This window comes from Pseudophryne corroboree, chromosome 8 (genome assembly GCF_028390025.1).
Source record: "Pseudophryne corroboree isolate aPseCor3 chromosome 8, aPseCor3.hap2, whole genome shotgun sequence".
Lineage (NCBI taxonomy): Eukaryota > Metazoa > Chordata > Amphibia > Anura > Myobatrachidae > Pseudophryne > Pseudophryne corroboree.
In genome coordinates this window covers 1498312-1515679 of record NC_086451.1, presented here as the reverse complement: position 1 = coordinate 1515679, position 17368 = coordinate 1498312, and the positions used below count along the sequence as shown (strand labels likewise).

At 49.7% G+C, this 17368-nt stretch overlaps 1 protein-coding gene across 1 annotated transcript in view; it reads left to right on the top strand.

Moving 5' to 3' along the window:
* Window positions 1-17368, top strand: part of ENTR1 (endosome associated trafficking regulator 1) — a 69952-nt gene that overhangs the window by 18288 nt on the left and 34296 nt on the right. The window contains exon 4 of the mRNA XM_063935818.1: window positions 9021-9094. Within this exon, the coding sequence (XP_063791888.1) occupies window positions 9021-9094 (74 nt within the window). The remainder of the gene's footprint in view (window positions 1-9020; window positions 9095-17368) is intronic.

Genomic DNA, 17368 nt, shown 5'->3' with positions numbered 1-17368 from the left:
CCTAGTATTAGGAATGCTCAGATGGAAAGAAGTGAGATGTTGTGATTTAATACGTAGAGAACCCGAAATGCTGTTGCTAAGGGCAACAGCAAAACCCTAAAGGGTTACCAACGGGTGTGGCAGTAAACTCCTTGGTCAGAGATGGAATAATAGACACAAGGAGAGTCTCCACAATCCTAGTCCTCACTTGCAGTGCACCGGTTCAGCTTACTGCCACTAAACTGACACCTGGACACCTTGCACAGTGAGAGAGGATTTTGGCAGGCAAGTCTGAGAGTACAGCCGCAAACTTGCTAGGTTCACAGAGTAGCAAAAGAACCCCAGCAGGTTAAACGATTGACTCCAGTCTTACTGCTAGGTCTGGATTGGCAGAGTGTAGTACCAAATCCCAAGGCCTATTTGCAGTAAGCAACAAGCAAATACAAAGTTACACAGTACTAGCTAACTTTCAGGAACTGACTAACCAACAAAGATTCAGCAGCATCTGCCTAACCTGAGAAGAGGGTTTATATAGCAGGTGCTGTCCACGCCCCACTCAGACCTCACAGACTGTGAGCACAAAAACCAGCACCGGATCCCCTGCCGTGCACAGAGCCTGTAACCACTGCACAGCAAAAGACCCGAACCGGAGTATCAGCTGCGCTCAGGTTACTCCGCTAGCACTTGTCTCCCGGTTGCCATGACGTCGTGGCAGCACAGGGCAGGAGACCCTAACAGTACCCCCCCTCTGACGAGGGGTCAAAGAACCCCTGCCACCGGGTTTATCGGGGAACTGCGAGAAGAAAGAGCGTATCAGTCTGGGGGCATGAAGATCACAACTGCGCACCCACGACCGCTCCTCCGGACCATACCCCTTCCAGTGCACCAAAAATGACAGCCGACCCCGAATCATCTTGGAGTCAAGAATCCTTTCAACAACAAACTCCCTCTGGCCACGTATCAGAAGAGGGGAAGGTCTTCCACTGGAAGAAGGATTACTAATCACCCGTTTTAAAAGGGAACAATGAAATGTTTTATTGATACCCAATGAACGGGGCAGATCTAACTGAAATGCCACCGGATTGATAACCCTGGTGATCTTATAAGGGCCGATGAACCGGTAGCCTAACTTATGAGATGGCTGTCTCAACTTCAAATTCTTGGTGGACAACCAGACGAAGTCTCCTAATTTGAAGCTGCAGGGTCTTTTCCGCTTATCAAAAACCCTTTTGGTCACTAATGACACAGACACAAGGTGTGAGGATACCGGGTGACCTGGGTATCCTGGGGTTCAGGGATCACACTGTGGAGCCGGTTATAATGAAAATCAAGGTGATCTTTATTCAGGGAGACCCAGAAATCCAGTGACCAGCAAGCAGGGTTATACTAATAATGTCCACTCAGAGTTCAGCAAAGTCCTTACCAGCTGCTGTATATCTCCTCCAGGCCTGGGCAGTAATGACAGCTGTAGCAGGGCACACTGAGTGGCTGGTCACTGATGACACTGAGAGGGGACGACACCCCAACCTCCAGTGATTCTAGCTGTGCACCATCACCTCCACACACACACACACACACACACACAGTCTCCTTCTCACAGCCACTTCCTCTCCCCCCAATTCCCCCTTGCTGGTTCCTTCTCTCTCCTCCTTTCTGATTGGTGGATCATGCTGTCAGTCTTTCCAGAGGGGAAGGAGGAGGGATTTTCTAAAAGGAACACTCCCCTGCTGTATGCTTCTGGGATACTTCCTGTGTGTGACTTCTGCAGACTGAGGGCTTCAATTTAAGAACTCAGAACTTGGGACATAGGATTAACTCTTACTTTTTTAACATGAAAGCAAGTCCTAGACATCCCTTTTTCCCTGGTCTCCTCACACAACGGCTTTCTTCACTTTCCTCCAAATACCCCTAAGGACCGAAACCACAGAGGAACCACCAGGCGTGGAGTCCAGGGGGTCAAAAGAATTGGCCTTAGGATGATGCCCATACACACAGCGGAAGGGAGAGATCCCTGTAGCAGAGTGAGCCGCGTTGTTATAGGCAAACTCCGCCATGGACAGATGAGCAACCCAGTCAGTCTGACACTTGGAGACATAACACCTGAGGAACTGCTCCAAGGACTGGTTTACCCTTTCAGTCTGCCCATTAGACTGCGGATGGTAGCCTGACGACAAGCTGACAGAAATCTGGAGATCGGAACAAAATGCCCTCCAGAATTTGGTCACAAACTGGGATCCGCGGTCAGAGACCACATCAAGTGGCAACCCGTGGAGGCGCACAACATGCAGCATAAATAATTCAGACAGGCGTCTGGCCGATGGCAGCCCAACCAGTGGAACGAAGTGCGCCATCTTCGAAAACCTGTCAACGACAACCCAGATGGCTGTCATCCCCGAGGATTTGGGCAAGTCCACCACAAAATCCATTGAAATGTGGGTCCATGGCTTAGATGGAATAGAGAGTGGATGTAATGGGCCAACAGGAACGCCTCTAGGAGTTTTATTTCGGGCACAGATGTCACATGCCCGAACCCACTGATCCACATCCCTAGCCACCGAGGGCCACCACACCACCCTAGACAGCAACTCCCGAGTTCTGGCAATACCCGGGTGACCTGACGACTTCTTGGCATTGAATTCCAGGAACACTCGCTGTCTTAACCTAGGAGGCACAAACAAAAGACCTACCGGAAGGTCTGGAGGAGCCTGCTCCTGTGCTCTAAGGACTAATGACAAGAGGTCCTGGGTAATGCCCACTTTAATACATGATGGGTACACAATGGGCAATGGCTCCTCGGTGGTCTCCTGGATTGGAGCAAAACTCAGCGAGAGCGCATCAGCCTTGATGTTTTTTGACCCAGGGCGATATGTTATCAAAAAATTAAAGCGAGCAAAAAACAAAGCCCATCGTGCCTGCCTGGCATTGAGGTGCTTCGCTGACTCTAAATATGCCAAATTCTTATGGTCGGTGAGAATTGAGACCACAAACTTAGCCCCCTCAAGCCAGTGTCTCCACTCCTCGAGTGCATCCTTAATAGCCAACAATTCCCGGTTACCCACGTCATAATTCATCTCGGCAGGCGAAAATTTACGGGAAAAGTAAGCACAGGGATGAAGGCGATTATCAGACACCCCCATCTGAGAGAGCACAGCCCCAATACCCATCTCAGAGGCATCCACCTACACCACAAAAGGACGCCCTTGATCTTCAAGGTCACCAGAATGATAAAAGTCTTCTTGGGAAATTCTGACTTCTGGCCTGACAGGATATTTCCCATCACCCTCAGGCCCTGAAGTTTTCCGGCTTTTCTGGGCATGATACTACCACATGACCTTTATTCCCACAGTACAAACACAAACCCTGCTGTCTCCTCCGCGTCTTCTCACGCGAGGAGAGGCGGGTAGCCCCAATCTGCATAGGCTCCTCGGAAAATTCCTCAGAGTCTGAGGTTCCCTTGGGAAAGAAGGAAACCTCGGTCTCCCATTCAAGCCTACGCTCTCTCAGCCGTCTATCCACCCGGATGGATAACTGCATGAGCTGATCCAAGCTATCAGGCAAGGGATATTGTACCAGTTGGTTTTTTATCTGGTTAGAAAGACCTCTTCGGTACTGGTGTCTCAGGGCTGGGTCATTCCACTGGGTATCATGGGCCAACCTCCGAAACTCCGTATAATAAACCTCAACTGGCCTTCGCCCTTGCTTAAGGATCGAAATCTGAGCCTCGGCTGAGGCCGTCTTGTCAGGGTCATCATACAACATGCCCAGTGCCGTAAAAAAAGCATCAACACTTTTAAACGACGGACAGTCAGGCTGCAACCCATATGCCCAGACCTGTGGGTCTCCTTGTAGCAAGGAAATCACTATGCCCACCCGCTGAATCTCCGACCCAGAAGACTGAGGCCTAAGCCGGAAATATAGCTTGCAGCTCTCCTTGAAACAAAAGAACTGCGAGCGATCTCCAGAAAAACGATCCGGGAGATTTACTTTCGGCTCCTTAACCCCTGAAGTTGCTGCTGCTGCTGCGGGAGCTCCGCCAGCGGCCTGCGAGGTGTGCATTTTAATGGACAAATCATTAAATTGTCGAGTCAGGACCTGCACCTGATCGACCACCTGTTGCAAAGTATTTTGAGGGGTATGCTCCATATTCCCACAAAATTTCAACAGGAGTATTTGGCTGCTGAATATGTTATGCACACCAGTGCCAGCAGGAATGTACTGGTGTCTGAACGGAGAGGGATGCAAAACAAATGAACTCACAGACTGGGGAATATGAAATTACATACACAGAAGGTGATAGGGTAACAAAATAAACACAAAGTGAACAGAGAAGCCCAAAGGCTAAGAAACTGGGTGTCTACCTAGTATTAGGAATGCTCAGATGGAAAGAAGCGAGATGTTGTGATTCAATACGGAGAGAACCCGAAATGCTGTTGCTAAGGGCAGCAGCAAAACCCTAAAGGGTTACCAACGGGTGTGGCAGTAAACTCCTTGGTCAGAGATGGAATAATAGACACAAGGGGAGTCTCCACAATCCTAGTCCTCACTTGCAGTGCACCGGTTCAGCTTACTGCCACTAAACTGACACCTTGCACAGTGAGAGAGGATTTTGGCAGGCAAGTCTGAGAATACAGCCGCAAACTTGCTAGGTTCACAGAGTAGCAAAAGAACCCCAGCAGGTTAAACGACTGACTCCAGTCTTACTGCTAGGTCTGAATTGGCAGAGTGTAGTACCAAATCCCAAGGCCTATTTGCAGTAAGCAACAAGCAAATACAAAGTTACACAGTACTAGCTAACTGTCAGGAACTGACTAACCAACAAAGATTCAGCAGCATCTGCCTAACCTGAGAAGAGGGTTTATATAGCAGGTGCGGTCCACGCCCCACTCAGACCTCACAGACTGTGAGCACAAAAACCAGCACCGGATCCCCTGCCGTGCACAGAGCCTGTAACCACTGCACAGCAAAAGACCCGAACTGGAGTATCAGCTGCGCTCAGGTTACTCCGCTAGCACTTGCCTCCCGGTTACCATGACGACGTGGCAGCACAGGGCAGGAGACCCTAATAGGTCTTACATTGACAGACATTACTACAGCAATGCTGGTGCGGACTGGGCTCTATGGCATCCATGACTGTAGATACTACATCACCGGCCCATCCAAATACTGCTATTTATTCCATTTCAACGTTTATTTACTGTATTTTATATCTGCAAGATCTTGTGTTCCTAGTACTCATGATGGATAAATATAGATGTATTGCAGGGGTGAAATAAGGCTTTCTGTCACCTGTGGCAGAGGCTCACCTGTAGTTAGGAGTCACCAATGGCTTTCTTGAATACATATGTCAACATTGAAAAAAACAAAATGATTTGTAGGAATAGGGCAAGCCCATTTTAGTCCCAGATAACATTACAGTGACCACCATATAATACAAATAACATCACAGTGACCACCATATACTGCAGATAACATCACAGTGACCGCCATATAATACAAATAACATCACAGTGACCGCCATATAATACAAATAACATCACAGTGACCACCATATAATACAGATGACATCACAGTGACCACCATATAATACAGATGACATCACAGTGACCACCATATAATACAAATAACATCACAGTGACCACCATATACTGCAGATAACATCACAGTGACCGCCATATAATACAAATAACATCAGTGACCGCCATATAATACAAATAACATCACAGTGACCACCATATAATACAGATGACATCACAGTGACCACCATATAATACAGCTAACATCACAGTGACCACCATATAATACATATAACATCACAGTGACCACCATGTACTGAAGATAACGTCACTGTGACCGCCATATAATACAGATAACATCACAGTGATCACCATATACTGCAGATAACATCACAGTGACCGCCATATATTACGGATGACATCACAGTGACCGCCATATATTACAGATGACATCACAGTGACCGCCATATAATACAGATGACATCACAGTGACCACCATATAATACAGATGACATCACAGTGACCGCCATATAATACAGATGACATCACAGTGACCGCCATTTAATGCAGATAACATCCCAGTGATTGCCATATACTGCAGATAACATCACAGTGACCGCCATATAATACAGATGACATCACAGTGACCGCCATATAATACAGATGACATCAGTGACCATCATATAATACAGATGACATCACAGTGACCACCATATAATACAGATGACATCACAGTGACCACCATATAATACAGATGACATCACAGTGACCACCATATAATACAGATAACATCACAGTGACCACCATATAGTACAGATAACATCACAGTGACCACCATATAATACAGATGACATCACAGTGACCACCATATAATACAGATAACATCACTGTGACCGCCATATAATGCAGATAACATCCCAGTGACCGCCATTTAATGCAGATAACATCCCAGTGATTGCCATATACTGCAGATAACATCACAGTGACCACCATATAATACAGATAACATCACAGTGACCACCATATAATACAGATAACATCACAGTGACCACCATATAATACAGATAACATCACAGTGACCATCATATAATACAGATAACATCACTGTGACCGCCATATACTGCAGATAACATCACTCTGACCGCCATATTCTGCAGATAACATCACAGTGACCGCCATATTCTGCAGATAACATCACTGTGACCGCCATATACTGCAGGTAACATCACAGTGACCGCCATATACTGCAGATAACATCACTCTGATCACCATATTCTGCAGATAACATCACTGTGACCGCCATTTAATGCAGATAACATCACAGTGACTACCATATAATACAGCTAACATCACAGTGACCACCATATACTGCAGATAACATCACTGTGACCACCATATAATACAGATAACATCACAGTGACCGCCAGGTACTGCAGATATCATCACTGTGACCGCCATATACTGCAGATAATGTCACTGTGACCACCATATACTGCAGATATCATCACTGTGACCGCCATATACTGCAGATAACATCACTGTGACCGCTATATAATACAGATAACATCACAGTGACTGCCATATACTGCAGATATCCTCACTGTGACCGCTATATAATACAGATAACATCACAGTGACTGCCATATACTGCAGATATCCTCACTGTGACCGCTATATAATACAGATAACATCACAGTGACCACCATATACTGCAGATATCCTCACTGTGACCGCTATATAATACAGATAACATCACAGTGACTGCCATATAATACAGATAACATCACAGTGACCACCATATACTGCAGATATCATCACTGTGACCACCATATAATGTAGATAACATCACTGTGACCGCCATATTCTGCAGATATCATCACTGTGACCGCCATATAATGCAGATAACATCACTGTGACCGCCATATACTGCAGATAACATCACTGTGACCGCCATATACTGCAGATAACATCACTGTGACCGCCATATACTGCAGATAACATCACTGTGACCACCATTTAATGTGGATAACAGCACAGTGATGTCCATATAATGCAGGCAACGTCAGAAGGACCGCCATACAATTAAAGAGAGTATCTGCCATATAAAACAGAAAGCATTAGTGATTGCCATACAATACAATGAGCATTTCTGATCACCTTTATATTTCTATGAGAATTGAGTTATGTGGGACCTGATGATAAGTGCCTGGTACACCCCCAACAGTGGTCAGCGGCACCCGGGAGATGGCCGGAGGGGAGAAATGGAGGCAAGAATGGTTCAATGCTTAGGTGGTTTCTGCTGAGGCGATGAGTGAGAAATGCAGGGCACTTAGAAGATGGGGCCATTAGAGGGGAGATAGAAACATAGAATGTGACGGCAGATAAGAACCACTTGGCCCATCTAGTCTGCCCCTTTTTTTTTTTCTTATCCTTTAGGCAATCTCAACCCTTTTTGAACCTTAATTCTTTGTAAGGATATTGGAGATGGGGACATGTAGCCCGGCAGGGGTAACCGTATGCTGCAGACTGCTCTCCCTCCCCAGATTAAGTGTAAAACAAGTGACTGAATCCGGTATCCGGACTCCAGGTCGACAGCACAAAGGTCGACACACTTTAGGTCGACACCAATTGGTCGACACACATTAGGTCGACAGGGTCAAAAGGTTGACAGGAACAAGGTCGACATGAGTTTTTCATGATTTTTTTCTTTTTTTGAACCTTTTCATACTTAACGATCCACGTGGACTACGATTGGAACGGTAAAGTGTGCCGAGCGAAGCGGTAGCGGAGCGAAGGCACCATGCCCGAAGCATGGCGAGCGAAGCGAGCCATGCGAGGGGACGCGGTGCACTAATTCGGGTTCCCGGTCACTCTACGAAGAAAACGACACCAAAAAAACATAAAAAACTCATGTCGACCTTTTTCCATGTCGACCTTGTTCCTGTCGACCTTTTGACCCTGTCGACCTTTTGACCCTGTCGACCTAATGTGTGTCGACCAATTGGTGTCGACCTAAAGTGTGTCGACCTTTGTGCTGTCGACCCTGAGTCCCAGACCCACTGAATCCCACCTGGGAGCATGGCTCCGGCTCCCGTTCCTGATCGGCCGAGGCACGCGCTAAATCTCCGCTGTACTGTGGCGCTGGTATCTGCCCTGTGCAGGGTATGTGATTGTTATGGTGTAGTGTGTGTGTGTGTGTGTGTGTGTATTGTTGGTGTAATACATGTGCTCAGATGAATGTATAGCAGAATCTGCCTCGTTCTGTAGGTGTACGGGCAGAGAGCCGGGGAATAAGTTGCGTCCCTATTTCTACTTGATTAGAGAAATGGGTTATAGTCTGTGTGGTAGTGATGATATTACTGTCTATGAAGAGACGGCTGTCACTGGGAGGAAGCCAGAGAATACATGGGTAATATATTCCATATAGGAGGCAATCCATTCTAGTATCAGATAATGTTACACTATATAACCATGGTAGTCAGCCGGCAGGTCACACAGTGTAACGCCATCTATATGGTTATGTTCCAGGTGCTGGAAGAAAACACTTTCCTGAAAATAAAAATCCGAGAACTGAAGGAGCGCAATGATTCTCAGACAGAACAGTGAGTACCGGACTGATCTTCCTCTGTCCTCCTTGTGTCATTGGGGGTATATCAGTGTATAGTGCTGTGGAGTCATTGCTGGGAATTTCCTCTATATTTATTTTATATAACTTTTTACAGTCATTGCACAATATAACTATCGTTACTACGTGCAAAGTATAGTAATAGGAAACGGATTAATGCGGAGCGGACAAAACTGATCTAGAGTTCCAGCAGTGTGTAAGGAGCAGGAGAGATGTGTGCCCCTGGGCAGTAACGTTACTCAGCAGTGTGTAAGGAGCAGGAGAGATGTGTGCCCCTGGGCAGTAACGTTACTCAGCAGTGTGTAAGGAGCAGGAGAGATGTGTGTCCCTGGGGAGTAACGTTATTCAGCAGTGTGTAAGGAGCAGGAGAGATGTGTGCCCCTGGGCAGTAACGTTACCCAGCAGTGTGTAAGGAGCAGGAGAGATGTGTGCCCCCGGGCAGTAACGTTACCCGGCAGTGTGTAAGGAGCAGGAGAGATGTGTGCCCCTGGGCAATAACGTTACTCAGCAGTGTGTAAGGAGCAGGAGAGATGTGTGTCCCTGGGGAGTAACGTTATTCAGCAGTGTGTAAGGAGCAGGAGAGATGTGTGCCCCTGGGCAGTAACGTTACTCAGCAGTGTGTAAGGAGCAGGAGAGATGTGTGTCCCTGGGGAGTAACGTTATTCAGCAGTGTGTAAGGAGCAGGAGAGATGTGTGCCCCTGGGCAGTAACGTTACCCAGCAGTGTGTAAGGAGCAGGAGAGATGTGTGCCCCCGGGCAGTAACGTTACCCAGCAGTCTGTAAGGAGCAGGAGAGATGTGTGTCCCTGGGCAGTAACGTTACCCAGCAGTGTGTAAGGAGCAGGAGAGATGTGTGTCCCTGGGGAGTAACGTTATTCAGCAGTGTGTAAGGAGCAGGAGAGATGTGTGTCCCTGGGCAGTAACGTTACCCAGCAGTGTGTAAGGAGCAGGAGAGATGTGTGCCCCCGGGCAGTAACGTTACCCAGCAGTCTGTAAGGAGCAGGAGAGATGTGTGTCCCTGGGCAGTAACGTTACCCAGCAGTGTGTAAGGAGCAGGAGAGATGTGTGTCCCTGGGGAGTAACGTTATTCAGCAGTGTGTAAGGAGCAGGAGAGATGTGTGTCCCTGGGCAGTAACGTTACCCAGCAGTCTGTAAGGAGCAGGAGAGATGTGTGTCCCTGGGCAGTAACGTTACCCAGCAGTGTGTAAGGAGCAGGAGAGATGTGTGTCCCTGGGGAGTAACGTTATTCAGCAGTGTGTAAGGAGCAGGAGAGATGTGTGCCCCCGGGGCAGTAACGTTACCCAGCAGTCTGTAAGGAGCAGGAGAGATGTGTGTCCCTGGGAAGTAACGTTACCCAGCAGTCTGTAAGGAGCAGGAGAGATGTGTGCCCCTGGGCAGTAACGTTACCCAGCAGTCTGTAAGGAGCAGGAGAGATGTGTGTCCCTGGGGAGTAACGTTATTCAGCAGTGTGTAAGGAGCAGGAGAGATGTGTGCCCCCGGGGCAGTAACGTTACCCAGCAGTCTGTAAGGAGCAGGAGAGATGTGTGTCCCTGGGAAGTAACGTTACCCAGCAGTCTGTAAGGAGCAGGAGAGATGTGTGTCCCTGGGGAGTAACGTTATTCAGCAGTGTGTAAGGAGCAGGAGAGATGTGTGTCCCTGGGCAGTAACATTACCCGGCAGTGTGTAAGGAGCAGGAGAGAAGTGTGTCCCTGGAGAGTAACATTACTCGGCAGTGTTTAATGAGCAGGAGAGATGTGTGTCCCTGGGGAGTAACGTTATTCAGCAGTGTGTAAGGAGCAGGAGAAATGCGTGTCCCTGGGCAGTAACGTTACCCAGCAGTGTGTAAGGAGCAGGAGAAATGCGTGTCCCTGGGCAGTAAAGTTACTCAGCAGTGTGTAAGCAGTAGGAGAGATGTGTGCCCCCAGGGCAGTAACGTTACTCAGCAGTGTCTAAGGAGCAGGAGAGATGTGTGTCCCTGGGCAGTAACGTTACCCGGCAGTGTGTAAGGAGCAGGAGAGATGTGTGTCCCTGGGTGTGACAGGACGGTACCGTACGAAAGCACTCGCCGCTTTCGCGTCCCGTCGACTGCGCACAGAATGGAAGGTCAAGCCACACGAGGCCTGACCACATAGGGGATTCCCGCTTACCGTCAGTAACCGCCTGTTACTGACTCCACCCACTGCGCTGTGGGCGGGTTTATGCAGCCACCACCAAACTCCTAACCTGCCGTGGCGTTTGGAACCACGGTTCTGCTCTGTATGTGCCGACGCACTGCTTTACCACACCTGGGTGGTGTCGACGAATCCCCACTAGTCGCTGGACTAGGCTTCTACCGGTAGCTGGCGGAAGGCGGAACTTGGAGACGTCAGGTGCTTCCCTGGACAGCCGAAGAACGAGGCTATGGTTGGCATAACCCTGTAGGTCACAAGATGAAGCAGTCTTCTTGAGGCAATGATGTTTATTTGTTCAAAATAATAATAACCTTTAAAAAGGCTCCTCCCTATTGCTAGGGGCAACAGCATACAACAAGATGTTTCAGCAGAGTAAGATGGTATAACACTACAACTCTGGAGGCTCACAGGTCTCCTTTTTATGTCAGTTTTCCACACAGTACCACAGGGGGGTAAGCCCTCCCTGTCTTCTCCAACCAATCAGGTTATTTTACAAAATACCAATAAATCACATTTTACAAGGATATAAGTGCAATAAAACAATATCCTCCTTCCTGTGACACAGACGTTTGGTATCAGATTAACATTCACTATTGATAAATTTATCACATAGCTTCAAAATACAAATGTTTCTGGTCATTCACATCTCCAGGCAATCCCAGTGTTTGAGATTACAACAGGAATGGCTACAATACAAACAAACAGTCTTCCTTCCTGCATCTGCCATTCAGGGTTCGTATATCAATTAAATCAGTTACATGAAAAAGTTCCAAGCCCATAGACCCAGTGATTAGCATCTCTCTCTAAGGAACTTACACATCAAAAGGTATTGTCCTTCACACCTCTTTGATAGGACAGGGCCATTAGCATGCCACTTCCTATTTCCAGAGGATAAGAGATGCTTATTCAGACATCTATAGTAACTGCATTTTTCCTTTAAATACATTTCATTTAAACACGTGTTTCCCTTTAAATATATACAGAGCCTGTCTTGAATATAAAATAGATACAGTTAAACATGCCTTCCTGCAATGGTGCACAGAGCACTACATATGACATGTTAAAAGTAAAACACATCATTAAACAAACTTTTAAACAGTCTGTGCCCAGCGCCGTAAGTACATTTAACAGGGACGCCAAGCGCCTATTGTCCGCAACATGGCGCCGGGCACGAGGGTTAACCCCTTCAGTGCCGCAGACGCCATTACACGTGTGGCTGGCTAGTCTCTCCGGCCACATTGGGCAGTAACGTTACCCGGCAGTGTGTAAGGAGCAGGAGAGATGTGTGTCCCTGGGGAGTAACGTTACCCAGCAGTGTGTAAGGAGCAGGAGAGATGTGTGTCCCTGGGCAGTAACGTTACCCAGCAGTGTGTAAGGAGCAGGAGAGATGTGTGTGCCTGGGCAGTAACGTTACTCAGCAGTGTGTAAGAAGCAGGAGAGATGTGTCCCTGGGCAGTAACGTTACCCAGCAGTGTGTAAGGAGCAGGAGAGATGTGTGCCCCTGGGCAGTAACGTTACTCAGCAGTTTGTAAGGAGCAGGAGAGATGTGTGCCCCTGGGCAGTAACGTTACCTGGCAGTGTGTAAGGAGCAGGAGAGATGTGTGTCCCTGGGGAGTAACGTTATTCAGCAGTGTGTAAGGAGCAGGAGAGATGTGTCCCTGGGGAGTAACGTTACCCAGTAGTGTGTAAGGAGCAGGAGAGATGTGTCCCTGGGGAGTAACGTTACCCAGTAGTGTGTAAGGAGCAGGAGAGATGTGTGTCCCTGGGGAGTAACGTTACCCGGCAGTGTGTAAGAAGCAGGAGAGATGTGTCCCTGGGCAGTAACGTTACCCGGCAGTGTGTAAGGAGCAGGAGAGATGTGTGCCCCTGGGCAGTAACGTTACCCGGCAGTGTGTAAGGAGCAGGAGAGATGTGTGCCCCTGGGCAGTAACGTCACCCAGCAGTGTGTAAGGAGCAGGAGAGATGTGTGTCCCTGGGGAGTAACGTTACCCAGCAGTGTGTAAGGAGCAGGAGAGATGTGTGTCCCTGGGGAGTAACGTTATTCAGCAGTGTGTAAGGAGCAGGAGAGATGTGTGCCCCTGGGCAGTAACGTTACCCGGCAGTGTGTAAGGAGCAGGAGAGATGTGTGTCCCTGGGCAGTAACGTTACACAGCAGTGTCTAAGGAGCAGGAGAGATGTGTGTCCCTGGGCAGTAACGTTACCCGGCAGTGTGTAAGGAGCAGGAGAGATGTGTCCCTGGGCAGTAACGTTACCCGGCAGTGTGTAAGGAGCAGGAGAGATGTGTCCCTGGGCAGTAACGTTACCCGGCAGTGTGTAAGGAGCAGGAGAGATGTGTCCCTGGGCAGTAACGTTACCCGGCAGTGTGTAAGGAGCAGGAGAGATGTGTGTCCCTGGGGAGTAACGTTACCCAGCAGTGTGTAAGGAGCAGGAGAGATATGTGCCCCTGGGGAGTAACGTTACCCGGCAGTGTGTAAGGAGCAGGAGAGATGTGTGCCCCTGGGCAGTAACGTTACCCAGCAGTGTGTAAGGAGCAGGAGAGATGTGTATCCCTGGGCAGTAACGTTACCCAGCAGTGTGTAAGGAGCAGGAGAGATGTGTGTCCCTGGGCAGTAACGTTACCCGGCAGTGTGTAAGGAGCAGGAGAGATGTGTGTCCCTGGGCAGTAACGTTACCCGGCAGTGTGTAAGGAGCAGGAGAGATGTGTGTCCCTGGGCAGTAACGATACCCGGCAGTGTGTAAGGAGCAGGAGAGATGTGTGCCCCTGGGGAGTAACGTTACCCAGCAGTGTGTAAGGAGCAGGAGAGATGTGTGTCCCTGGGGAGTAACGTTACCCAGCAGTGTGTAAGGAGCAGGAGAGATGTGTGTCCCTGGGCAGTAACGTTACCCAGCAGTGTGTAAGGAGCAGGAGAGATGTGTGTCCCTGGGGAGTAACGTTACCCAGCAGTGTGTAAGGAGCAGGAGAGATGTGTGTCCCTGGGCAGTAACGTTACCCGGCAGTGTGTAAGGAGCAGGAGAGATGTGTGTCCCTGGGGAGTAACGTTACCCAGCAGTGTGTAAGGAGCAGGAGAGATGTGTGTCCCTGGGCAGTAACGTTACCCAGCAGTGTGTAAGGAGCAGGAGAGATGTGTGTCCCTGGGCAGTAACGTTACTCAGCAGTGTCTAAGGAGCAGGAGAGATGTGTGCCCCTGGGCAGTAACGTTACCCAGCAGTGTGTAAGGAGCAGGAGAGATGTGTGCCCCTGGGCAGTAACGTTACCCAGCAGTGTGTAAGGAGCAGGAGAGATGTGTGTCCCTGGGGAGTAACGTTACCCAGCAGTGTGTAAGGAGCAGGAGAGATGTGTGCCCCTGGGCAGTAACGTTACCCAGCAGTGTGTAAGGAGCAGGAGAGATGTGTGCCCCTGGGCAGTAACGTTACCCAGCAGTGTGTAAGGAGCAGGAGAGATGTGTGTCCCTGGGCAGTAACGTTACCCGGCAGTGTGTAAGAAGCAGGAGAGATGTGTCCCTGGGGAGTAACGTTACCCGGCAGTGTGTAAGGAGCAGGAGAGATGCGTGCCCCTGTGCAGTAACGTTACCCAGCAGTGTGTAAGGAGCAGGAGAGATGTGTGTCCCTGGGCAGTAACGTTACTCAGCAGTGTGTAAGGAGTAGGAGAGATGTGTGCTCCTGGGCAGTAACGTTACCCGGCAGTGTGTAAGGAGCAGGAGAGATGTGTGCCCCTTGGCGGTAACGTTACCCAGCAGTGTGTAAGGAGCAGGGGAGATGTGTCCCTGGGGAGTAACGTTACCCAGCAGTGTGTAAGGAGCAGGAGAGATGTGTGTCCCTGGGGAGTAACGTTACCCAGCAGTGTGTAAGAAGCAGGAGAGATGTGTGCCCCTGGGCAGTAACGTCACCCAGCAGTGTGTAAGGAGCAGGAGAGATGTGTGCCTCTGGGCAGTAACGTTACCCAGCAGTGTGTAAGGAGCAGGAGAGATGTGTGCCCCTGGGCAGTAACGTTACCCAGCAGTGTGTAAGGAGCAGGAGAGATGTGTGCCCCCGGGGCAGTAACGTTACTCAGCAGTGTGTAAGGAGCAGGAGAGATGTGTGTCCCTGGGCAGTAACGTTACCCGGCAGTGTGTAAGAAGCAGGAGAGATGTGTGTCCCTGGGCAGTAACGTTACCCGGCAGTGTGTAAGAAGCAGGAGAGATGTGTGCCCCTGGGCAGTAACGTGACCCAGCAGTGTGTAAGGAGCAGGAGAGATGTGTGCCCCTGGGCAGTAACGTTACCCGGCAGTGTGTAAGGAGCAGGAGAGATGTGTGTCCCTGGGCAGTAACGTTACCCGGCAGTGTGTAAGGAGCAGGAGAGATGTGTGCCCCTGGACAGTAACGTTACCCGGCAGTGTGTAAGGAGCAGGAGAGATGCGTGCCCCTGTGCAGTAACGTTACCCGGCAGTGTGTAAGGAGCAGGAGAGATGTGTGCCCCTGGACAGTAACGTTACCCAGCAGTGTGTAAGGAGCAGGAGAGATGTGTGCCCCCGGGCAGTAACGTTACCCGGCAGTGTGTAAGGAGCAGGAGAGATGTGTGCCCCTGTGCAGTAACGTTACCCAGCAGTGTGTAAGGAGCAGGAGAGATGTGTGCCCCTGGGCAGTAACGTTACCAGGCAGTGTGTAAGGAGCAGGAGAGATGTGTCCCTGGGGAGTAACGTTACCCAGCAGTGTGTAAGGAGCAGGAGAGATGTGTCCCTGGGGAGTAACGTTACTCAGCAGTGTGTAAGAAGCAGGGGAGATGCGTGCTCCTGGGCAGTAACGTTACTCAGCAGTGAGTAAGGAGCAGGAGAGATGTGTGTCACTGGGCAGTAACGTTACCCAGCAGTGTGTAAGAAGCAGGAGAGATGTGTGCCCCTGGGCAGTAACGTTACCCGGCAGTGTGTAAGGAGCAGGAGAGATGTGTCCCTGTGCAGTAACGTTACCCAAGAGTGTGTAAGAAGCAGGAGAGATGTGTGCCCCTGGGCAGTAACGTTACTCAGCAGTGTGTAAGGAGCAGGAGAGATGTGTGCCCCTGGGCAGTAACGTTACCAGGCAGTGTGTAAGGAGCAGGAGAGATGTGTCCCTGGGGAGTAACGTTACCCAGCAGTGTGTAAGGAGCAGGAGAGATGTGTGTCCCTGGGCAGTAACGTTACCCAGCAGTGTGTAAGGAGCAGGAGAGATGTGTGCCCCTGGGGAGTAACGTTACTCAGCAGTGTGTAAGGAGCAGGAGAGATGTGTGTCCCTGTGCAGTAACGTTACCCGGCAGTGTGTAAGAAGCAGGAGAGATGTGTGTCACTGGGCAGTAACGTTACCCGGCAGTGTGTAAGGAGCAGGAGAGATGTGTGTCACTGGGCAGTAACGTTACCCAGCAGTGTGTAAGAAGCAGGAGAGATGTGTGTCCCTGGGCAGTAACGTTACCCAGCAGTGTGTAAGGAGCAGGAGAGATGTGTGCCCCTGGGCAGTAACGTTACCCGGCAGTGTGTAAGGAGCAGGAGAGATGTGTCCCTGGGGAGTAACGTTACCCAGCAGTGTGTAAGGAGCAGGAGAGATGTGTCCCTGGGGAGTAACGTTACTCAGCAGTGTGTAAGGAGCAGGAGAGATGTGTCCCTGGGGAGTAACGTTACCCAGCAGTGTGTAAGGAGCAGGAGAGATGCATGCCCCTGGGCAGTAACGTTACCCGGCAGTGTGTAAGGAGCAGGAGAGATGCGTGCTCCTGGGCAGTAACGTTACCCGGCAGTGTGTAAGTGCAGGAGAGATGTGTGCCCCTGGGCAGTAACGTTACCCGGCAGTGTGTAAGGAGCAGGAGAGATGTGTGTCCCTGGGCAGTAACGTTACCCAGCAGTGTGTAAGGAACAGGAGAGATGCGTGCCCCTGGGGAGTAACGTTACTCAGCAGTGTGTAAGGAGCAGGAGAGATGTGTGTCCCTGGGCAGTAACGTTACCCGGCAGTGTGTGAGGAGCAGGAGAGATGTGTGCCCCTGGGGAGTAACGTTACTCAGCAGTGTGTAAGGAGCAGGAGAGATGTGTGTCCCTGGGCAGTAACGTTACCCGGCAGTGTGTAAGGAGCAGGAGAGATGTGTGCC